Source organism: Salvia splendens, unplaced genomic scaffold (genome assembly GCF_004379255.2).
Source record: "Salvia splendens isolate huo1 unplaced genomic scaffold, SspV2 ctg1067, whole genome shotgun sequence".
NCBI lineage: Eukaryota > Viridiplantae > Streptophyta > Magnoliopsida > Lamiales > Lamiaceae > Salvia > Salvia splendens.
In genome coordinates this window covers 1-10,597 of record NW_024598611.1, presented here as the reverse complement: position 1 = coordinate 10,597, position 10,597 = coordinate 1, and the positions used below count along the sequence as shown (strand labels likewise).

The window sequence follows — 10,597 nt, the reverse complement described above, 5'->3', positions numbered from 1 at the left end:
AATTGTAAATAGAAATACTTGACTTATAGCATGTAATATTGTAATCTTAGGTCGAGTACACACCATCAATTGTAATTCATCTTTTTATCTAACGGATTCACTTTATGTTGAAAGAAATTGCGTGTTTGATTCAAAAGTAAAAAATATACAGCTGACTTTTATTTTGCTACGATTTTAATAACTACGAATGTCATCAACTCGGTTGACGCAACATAAAAAAATTATTTCGATCCAAAATTTTAGGGAAAAGATGAAATATGACATTTGGAGTTGATCAATGACAAAAGAATCAATGAGAAACTGAAAAAAGGATGACTTGAAGGTAGAGAATATAAGCATGATACCATTGTATAATTAAGAAATAACAAGGCTAATAACGCACCGGATACAAGTAGAAGACGACGAGAAACCAAGATTTTGTTTATCGGAAGGGATACGGATTCGATCTGGTGAGATTCTTTATTTGAAGATTAGGCTGTGTTGCAAACTTCTATCCATATAAAGTGGGACGTCCAATTCAAGAAATGCCCACAACATTGTGGTCACACACACACAGAATGATTGGTTCACAAAACACCAACTAGACATCATTCACCATGGGGCAAAATAATGGAAAATAAAGTGCGTACAGACCAGGAAAAATAAAATAATTAGGTACAGTACAAACAAATATAACACCAACTTGTAATGAATTTTGTAATGGTTCCAGAATACACAAAAACAAGCAGCTTCAAATATATGGAGAACTCTGGTTATTCTCAAGTGGGGATACTTACTGAAATGTTGTCAGTAATATGCTTTCCGTGGATTGTTCTGCAAATATTTTGAAATAGTGCAGCTTTAGATGATTAAACAATCACCTTGCTTGTGTATGAAAGGGTGTAATGAGAATAGGTGAAAACCATACCAAAGGATTTGGTCGGTGACGATAGCCTAGCATCATCCTCTTCTTATACTGCTCGTAGATGTCATCATCGGGATTGACTTCGCCTGGAGCTTGAGCACCGACACCCAAGTTATCCTTTTTAACATCCCCAGCCATAATAGGAGCTGCCATTCCACTTTTTGAGCTCCCCAGACCCTCACCTGCAATTATCTCCATTATGTTAGAACTATACAGACTGCGATCACTGCCGAGACAAACTAACACTAACACTAAACCCATCTGTAGGAGTAAATACCAGTCAATTTTGCTGGTAGACTACACCATAGAATATCAGTAGCAGCTAACACGTCTCATATGCAACTACACCATAGAATATCATTTCCCGTAATTCTTTAATTTTCAAACAAAGCAAATAGCAATAATTAGAACATATACACATGGTTCCACATCAAGTGAAGATACTATTCTCAATTATGTATTTTGTCAATCACTGCAGAAAACTATCCAAGGAATAGAGTAACAAACACCTGAATTCATGCAGAAGTAAGTCGTAGGTATTCACATCAATAAAATAATATTATCCCAGAACACACAGGATATTGCAGAAAGGACATAACAGAAACAAAAATCCAAGAATGAAAAGGAAGAATTCACATATAAGTAGGCTAGTATGACCAACTTTCATTACCTTCTTTCCAACCCATTTTAGATAGGAGTCTGTGACCAACATTATCAGCCTGAATTTTTGTCTTCTCTGCAGCCTCCTCTGCAACTTTCTGAGCAGATACATCATTGCAGGCAGCCATGAACTTCTCAAGCTCTTCGAGAGGAATATAATCACCCATGTGATGCCCTTTTTTACTAGAACCTGTTTATTGAATAATATGGACATTATCCATTACTACTGGTACTGGTGCTTTTCCAATTTGGCAAACTAGGGACTCCTAAAGAATGGATACAGAAACTTAACCTTGGAGGGAAGCAGGTGGAGGCATCTCGTCTTTTGACACTTTCAAAGGCCTCAGCTTCTCTTCTTGTTCAGCCTTCTTCATGTAGTATTCCATCATGGCAATAGGATCTGAACCAGGTGGCCCACTTGATTCACCTAAAAGTATTTGGCACAAGCAAACGCCAGATGTCAAATGCATGGCAAAAATCGTTAGGGACCAAAGCTATCAGAAGCTATCAGTTATTAGTTCAGCAAGTTCCTATCAGGGAGATGTATTTTAAGAGGTCTCCCTGAAATATCATGTACGAGTGCAGAAGAAAGGAATACTGGACTGTGGAACCTCAATCCACATGTCATCTGCAGATCGGCAACACACACACAGACACACATAGAAATATATTTTATATATATGTATATATTGTGTGTGTAATAAACCTTACTTATGTCGCTCTACTCCTACATTTTTAAATCAAAACATAGCTACAATTTGTGAGCCTGGAAACCAATACTCAGTGTGCGTGTATAAAAACCTTGCTTATGTTGCTCCTATCATTTAATTCCAAAACCAGCTAGAATTTGTGAGCCTGGAAACCATGACTCGGTCAAAAACGCCGGATGAAATGCTTCTTCAGACCCTGAAGGGCCCAAAATTTAGTATCATGATAGCAAGGATAGCAACATTTGCACAAAAAATCCTTAGTTCCTACTTCCTTGTCTAAACAAAGAAGGAAAAACAATTAGTTAGGTTTATGCTTAAGAGTTAATACAATAGTATAGTTTTTGGTGGGAAGATCTGATCAATTTTTATTGACTTGAGGTTATTATACCATGAATGTATCTTTTGCTAGTGTTTCTTTTTCAGTTGAGTTTCATTGAAAGATTGCAGGGCAGGGAATTATCACTGATGAATTTGATTACTAATTTCGATTCCTGGAAATAAACATCCTCCCTTTCCAATTTCAGTATCATAATTTTTTTTCTCTTTAGTCGTCTTGCTTAGGCATCTTACTGTCAGTTTCCAACAAATTTATTCAAACTGGGGAGAACCCTAAAATATTTCTTATACAGGAGCGGGTCAAATCAGTAAATATTGTAGGATCCTAAACAGAAGAAGAATTCAATTGCTGTAAACACTCCCCATTGATGCAAATGGAATCAGATGATTAAATAGAGAATGGGAGGCATAATTTGATCAAGGAAAATGAAGGAACATAGGTTGAATACAAGAAAGTACCATTCTTTCGGTTTGTTGTCTGATATGATGCATGGGAAGATCTTAGGTTCTCTGTGGCTTCATATAAAGCTGAAGCAGGCGTTTGATATTTAACTTGCTGCTGTGACCTCTGAGAATTGCCCACTGAATTAGGAACTGTACTGCCTAAACCACCAATAAAAATAATTGGCCACATTAACAAAGCAACCGATCAGACGATAATGGGTTAGACATGCAAAATTTTGTTCATAGAAGCTTAATTGTGTGAGACATGCACTCATGCAGTAACAATGTAAACAAGAATGAAATTAGTTAGGACAAGAAAAGACGCACAATATATATACATATGTTTATTCACATAAAACTTTTAAAATGAGTTAGGAGGCTATTCTAAAGCAAGTACGGGAATTGGTCTCTGGAAACTGTAAATAAAAAAATTCATAGCATGTACTTATTGGAGTTTATCTATAATTCTGATTAAAAGAACTTCAGCTTATAATTGGAAGCAGAATGGCTGAAATCAATAGACGTTACTTTGTAATGTCTGGGAATCTTTTGATTGGGGCAAAGCCTTCTCCTCTTCACTAAGTCGATATTTATAGTACTTGTATTCTGAACAGTTCTCATCATATAAAAACCTGCAAATGAAACCAATTGAACTCGTTATAGTAATATCAAGCAATGCACAAACTTATGATTTTAGGCAAATATAGAGCACAATCCATCCTTGCATTTTAGGGTACTAAACAGAAATACAAGTAAAAGCAATAAAATCATCAGAGAACAGGACCAATGTATTTGTGATCCATAGATATCACAAACTAGTTATAGAACTATTGACAAGAGGTGATATATGTAAAGCTGCTTTGCTAATGAAACTACTTGCTCACCACAGTATACAACACAAGGGATTGTAAATCATAAATTGTATTTGAAGCAAATCATAAATATTCGGATGGAGGCTACTACTGTTCATAGGTCAAATCAAAGAAAACACTTTGCAAGATCAATTATTTCAAGAACGAGAAAGTAAGAAAAGGAAACATATTAACCGTATCATTATTTTCTAAACCAAACCATACATAATAGAAGAAGAGCAAAGAGAGAAAGGTATAACATTAAAAAATGAGAGAGAAAATGGTCCCTTTCTTTCAAAGAAATTGTTCACTGATAACAATATACATACAATTCTATCTGGATAACATGATGATCTAATAATATATAATGAAGCTAAGAGTAAGAAATAGACTTATCCGTAAAGAGCAGCCAGAAATTAAATCCAACGTACTTAAAAGGAGTATCTCCGGGATTCTTTTGTCTTGTCACGTGCTCAAACGGTCTCCCATTCTTAGCCACAAAACTTGCTAATTTATCAGCAACGTTCTTCACTATAGGATCACTAGGGAAAGGTGGTGGTGCTGCATGTTACTCAAAGAACTGATTAATACTTACACCCTGAAGAAGAGAATTTAAATTACTCTTCTAGCAGGCGAGTCACATATTCCAAATCGTTCACTGAACACCTCTTTCCACCAACGTCGATATGAATTTAAAATAAGCTGCATTCACCAAATAAAAGTAATTCACGAATATTTTGCTCTAATTATCTGATTGACTGTTACTCAGGCATGAAAACCCAACACATGGTCTAAAATAGATGGACAAAATATCAGACACATGCATTTGGAAATAGGTTTTAGGAGAATACTCAATACTCTAGCAAATAACTGTTCAGCTCATGAGCTCAGATAGGTCTTGGAGCATGTGAATCATTAATCAGCACAATCAATACTTAGACCAGCAGATACAGAAAAGTATAATGAAGAAAGAAAAGAACAGTCTGGTGTTGATGCAAAGCGAGCATGAGAACTAGTTATAAAACAAAATCACTAAATAATAGCAATACACTTAAGGAATCCTGGTGCAATATGAATGTGCATGTGCTTCTATCAGGGCAAACTAGCACCATTAGATATAAGGAACGAAATTAGAATATAAATTTGAGTTAACCAAATCTTGATCAACATGTTTTCGAAGTCTTTCCTATCTACAAAGAGTTCATACGACACTTTGAGCCAGAAAGAAGGCTGAAACCTGTTATTAGAACAAAACTCTTTTCCCCTGGTAATAGGAAAATGAAAATTTTGGAAAACTGCTGGTTACCATTACAAAAACTACAAGTGGGGAAAACTATATTTGAGAGCAAGACCATAGAATTTTCCAAAATCAAATAGTCAGGGACATATATGACAATAGACGTACTTGCCACTTGGTATGGATTTTACCCATAGTGATGCACAAAAAAATAGCAAAACAAGTAAATTACCAATATTAAATTGTTTTGATGACAGATCAGAGGAATAAAGTGGGGCCAATTTTGGGCGCTTTACTGGCCCATCATCTGAGGAATTTCCAGCATCTTCATTGTCTTCATCCAAATCTTCACCAAACTTAACAGGGGTTGCAATAAGTTTTGACTTTTGTTTCAAACTGAATGCTAGTTTCCCACTTGAAGGAGCATGAGTCGTTCTACTAGAGCTATTAGCCTTAGAATTGATAGTTGTTTTACTGACGACAGTCTTTGAGGTCTGAGTCACGCACCCGTTTGAACCTGACTTAGATTTCTCGAACTGTTCACCCTTCTCCTGTTGAAGTTGCTTGAACCTCTCCAGGAACGATCCATCATTAACAAATAATCCATGGCCTGTTGTCTTATCCATTGCCTAGCACTAGTTACGTTCACTGATTGCCTGTGCGCTATGAGACCTGCAAGTAGATGATAAAATTAGTCACAAAAGCAGCCAACACATATGCATCATTCTGTAACAGTGACAGGATTCAGAGCAAGTTTAAGTGTTATTACTTATAGTATCACTTAATTGTAAGAACTTCATGATAAATAAGAACTACATCAACCGGAAATAATCTGAGCATTGTTGGATTTTGCATAGAGGCATCATTGTCTCAATTTGTAAGCAGAGCATGATCCTCGAGATGTAAGCACAGCCACATAACTCATGAAAAGCAAATGTAATGAACTAATTCAAAGAGGAGACTTTAACCCAATTTATAACGCATAAATTCTTGTCGCACAAAGCCCCACTACATCTAAAGGCAGGCATTCAACAACACCAGATTCATCCCAAAGAATAAACTTAATAACCAGAAACAAAGAGGAAATATAACACAAGCTCAATCAAATCCCTAAACCTAATTCATCGTTTCGATTCAATCCCATAAACGCAAAGGAAAACAGAAGCTCTTTGAAACACCGGGAGGCAAGAGATACCACGCGCCAGTAATGAAACTACACAGCAAAAAAGAAAATCCCCATCCCAGCAAAAAGAGGGAAAACAAATTTTTTTTTGAGGAATCAAAATTAAAGAAAACTAAAACCAGCTGCTTACCTGATGAAGTCTGAACTGCAACGATCGATTTCAGAGGGATTAACAATTGCAATCCCTAATCGGTTAGTGAATTTGTGCTTTCGTCAACACGATTAAAATGAGTAATAAAAGATTTGCATATATTTCTCACCTTTTTCTACACTTCTCTTTGATGGAATTGAACGTCAATTTCTATATAGACTTAAAAACTGATAAATTGGTTAGTTATATCAATTTTCATATTCATATACTGTATTTATTTTTTCCTATTGTGAATATTACTAGAATTTTATATACTCTATGCAACAAATAGGAGCCCATATACATTTTTTCTTTGGAATAAATACATGGTCCATATTTCCACCAATGGAAATAGAAATCCAAATTTTACTATCTCATTTTAAAAAATAAACACTCTTAATAATTAATATCGAATTTTCAATAATGTCAAACACGACAAAAATTAAACAAAAAAGTTTTGTCACCCCTTTTCTAACTTGATGTACTGATAACTTGTGCCATTCATAGTTATTCGATAAGTTTAAATTACTATTTATATTGTTACTAACTTACTATCATAATGAAGATTACTTTTTTTAATTATTATCAAACCATTAAGTTGTTCAAATGACAAAAAATACCACGGTTATCATTGGAACCAAATTCAAAACTTTGAAAATATGGTCTCTTGAAATACAAGAAGAAAAAAAATATCAAGTTCACAGAAAACGTGTGTCTATAAAGCCTTGACCTTACCATTCAATTTTTAACTAGTTCTTATAGTTAAGGTTAATATTTATAGATTTTGAACCTGGGAAGTTATAAAGTATTTTTCTCTATAGAAAATGGAGGAGGTGGAAGGTTTGGAATAGACTTCTATTTTTTTTATTATTATAAATACTCCTAAATGATATTTTGTAACTTAAAATTCACATGTTTTAATACTTTATTTTTTTTTAACATTCTTCATTGAACTTTTTGCATAAATCTAATCCGATTTTAGGTATTGTTCTGATTCTATATCAATGTTGTTTTAACATCAAATTAATTTTACACATAATGATTTTTTTTATTTATGTATTAATGGAGTAATATTTATCTTGCACCACCAATTCATTCTCTCAATTATTTTGCGAGTGGGAATTGTTTTATTTGGCAACTTTAACTAAATTTCTTATTATAAATAATGTAATGTGTCGGATTGTTTTGCCATTTTTTTACTAGATTCTTATTACTCCATCCGTCCCTAAAAGTTTGTCTAATTTTTCTATTTTCGCTTGTCCCACAAAATTTGTCTAATTTCACTTTTTATCATTTTTTGGTAGTGGCCTCATATTTCCTAACTTAGACATGCCAACGGTTCGCAAACCGGCGGTTCCGGTTCGGAACCGCCGGTTTCGAGAAATGTGGAACCGGAACCGAACCGCGAGACTATTTCACGGTTCCGGTTTCGGTTCGAAAACCGGCAGTTTCGGTTCCGAATCGCCGGTTTTCTGATCGTTTTTTACGGTTTTGAACCGCCAGTTTTCGACGGTTTTTTACAGTTCCGGCTAGATTTCACGATTTTCCGAAGGGTTTTCACGGTTCCGGTTTGGAACCGTCCAGAACTGGCTGTTCCGGCATGGTTTCGGTTCGTAAAATTTGGAACCAAAACCGGCCAACGGTTCAAAATACGGCGGTTCCGGTTCAAAAAAAGTCACGGTTCTGGTTAAGAATCGGAACCGGCGGTTACGATTCCGCGGTTAACCGCCGGAACCGAAAACCTTGGGCATCTCTACACTAACTCGTTATTACCCAAATTTTATTATAAAACTAATATATAAAAGTTGAACTCGCATTCCACTAACTTTTTCAACTCATTTTTCATTACATTTCTTAAAACCCGGTCAAAGTGGGACAATATTTAGGGGACGGAGGGAGTATTATTTTGTTGTACATTACGTACATTGTTCTTATATAGTAATATTTATTTTTGTTTTGCTTGGTGCAAATATAACTTTATTTTAATAAATTTAATTAATAGCAGTATACAAAAAATTAACATTTTTTGCATCGCACAAGGTTAAACTTAAATTAAAGCACAAATAAATCATACTTATATGTCATAAAGTAGAAAATACTATTTTCATGCTTTTAATCTCAACCATTCATTACTAATAAAAAGTCATTCGTTTATATATACGTAAATCAAATTAATTAAATTGGACTCATTTTTAAAAGAGCTCATTGTTAATTAGAAAGCCCACTACATATGCAAATCCAAGCCCAAATCCACTAACTATAATTAGGTTAAAAACTTGTTCACCTCTATCTTTCTTTCTCCATTTCTCCATGGCTCCGAAGCAGCAAAACAGTGGTATCTTTGTGGGGTTGAAGAAAGGTCATGTCGTTACCCCAAAGGAGCTAGCGCCGCGCCCCTCAGACAGGAAAGGGGTGAGTTTAATGCTTTTTCTTATTGCAATTTCATACCAGTGCTATCTCTTTTAAGTAATTTTTTATCTAATTCCTGAATTTGAGTCATCTTCTTACTTGCTCCTTTTGTTTTTGAAATTCTTAATCTCTGATTTTATTTGGCTACTGAAAGATAATCTTTAAATATACACACATTATTGATTCATGATGCTCAAATTTAGTTATTCAAATTAGAAAGTTGTTTTGTGATGCCCTAATTCACTGATACATGAGCTCTTTGAACTCATAGCCACTAATTTAGGTAGGAATTTTGATTGCTAATGTTTTGGTTGTTCAAATTTGGAATTTGTGTTACTCTGTTGTTTAGTTATGCCTTAATTTGGTGATACATGAGCACTTTGAGCTGATTTAGAGAGTAGAGATATTTAAAGGAGTAACCGTTTTTAGATATATAAGCCTTGGAAAGTAGACATTTTGTATATAGTCACTGACAAATGTAGTTATATGATAACAAGAATTTTGATTCCTAATGTTTAGTTATTCAAATCTGAATGTTGCCTTACTCTGTTTTATAGTTACACACTAATTCAGTTATACACGAACTCTTTGAGCTGATTTAGAGATTTGAGATATTCTAAGGAGGAACCGATTTAGATGTGTGTGATAGTTGGCAATTTTTTATGTTGATTAAGTTTTGGAATGTAGACATTTTGTATGGAATGAATTTGATTGCGTAGAAAATCCATTTCCCCTGCTTTAGGTAGTCCCAGTTGTTTTTTCAACTTGTTTATGATCAAACCTATGTTTCACTTAATACAGAAAACAAGCAAGCGAGTACATTTTGTGAGGAGCCTTATCAGGGAAGTTGCTGGATTTGCACCATATGAGAGAGGATCACTGAGCTTCTCAAAGTCGGGAAGGACAAGCGTGCTTTGAAGGTAGCCAAGAGGAAGTTGGGCACCCACAAGAGGGCAAAGAGGAAGAGAGAGGAGATGTCTGGCGCTCTCCGAAAGATGAGGTGAATTATCTTTAAAATAAATGGTGATATAATGTTTCTTTCTGTAGTAATAGTATCTCTTATTCTGCTTTGTTGTTGGAGCAGGGCTGCTGGTGGTGGTGAGAAGAAGAAATAGAGAGAACATGCTCTTGGATCTAAATTTTGTCAGAGTTGATTAGGACATCCTTTGATGTATTTTGCTAATGACTTGCACAAATGTGACACATTTTGGTTTTACTTTATCAGTACTTGGAAATGAAACTTTTGTATGGTTTTATACATTATTTTAGAAAATAACTTGGGACAAAATAAAAAATAAACAAAAAACGAATTGTCCATTATAAGGGTCTTGATAATCTTTTGGGTCGTCTATTATTGTCCAATTATAATAGGTTTAAGTTATTTGAAATATGTGTGCGTGAATCGTAACTAAAATATAATAAAGCTCCAGTTTCTTAGCTAGTCAACACATTTTTGAAATTTTGACATTTCTAAACTTCAATGGGTAGCAATAAAACATACTACTATTATAAAAGATTTTATCATATGGAGTATTAGTAATAAACAGTGGTGTAAACCATTTCTTATGAAAAACAAAACAAATTTTACTTCTAAAAAATACCAAAAACGCTCGAGAGTCGAAATAAGATTAAACTTGGTAGCAAGTCACTAGGACTTTTGCTCTATTAAAATATCAGTTACTACTAGTATTACCCTTGAACTACGATAGCAATTCAATCCCTGTATGAAATGA

General features: G+C 34.5%; 1 protein-coding gene and 1 pseudogene across 2 annotated transcripts; one reads left to right on the top strand and one right to left on the bottom strand.

Moving 5' to 3' along the window:
• Nucleotides 1–561: 561 nt before the first annotated feature.
• Nucleotides 562–6,629, bottom strand: LOC121788523 (SURP and G-patch domain-containing protein 1-like protein). 2 transcript variants are annotated; one of them, XM_042187176.1, is made up of 9 exons: nt 6,456–6,629; nt 5,375–5,814; nt 4,337–4,466; nt 3,583–3,686; nt 3,070–3,213; nt 1,857–1,991; nt 1,575–1,754; nt 908–1,086; nt 562–813 (listed from the first exon to the last, which is right to left on the bottom strand). In XM_042187176.1, the coding sequence occupies exons 2-9, from the start codon at nt 5,766–5,768 to the stop codon at nt 787–789; spliced, it is 1,293 nt and encodes a 430-aa protein (XP_042043110.1). In that variant the 5' UTR covers nt 5,769–5,814; nt 6,456–6,629; the 3' UTR covers nt 562–786. The 2 variants fall into 2 exon arrangements, with proteins under 2 accessions (XP_042043110.1, XP_042043111.1); XM_042187177.1 differs by having other exon boundaries at nt 6,586–6,601.
• Nucleotides 6,630–8,729: 2,100 nt separating this feature from the next.
• On the top strand, nt 8,730–10,122 carry LOC121788526 (annotated as a pseudogene).
• The last annotated feature ends 475 nt before the right edge of the window (nt 10,123–10,597 follow it).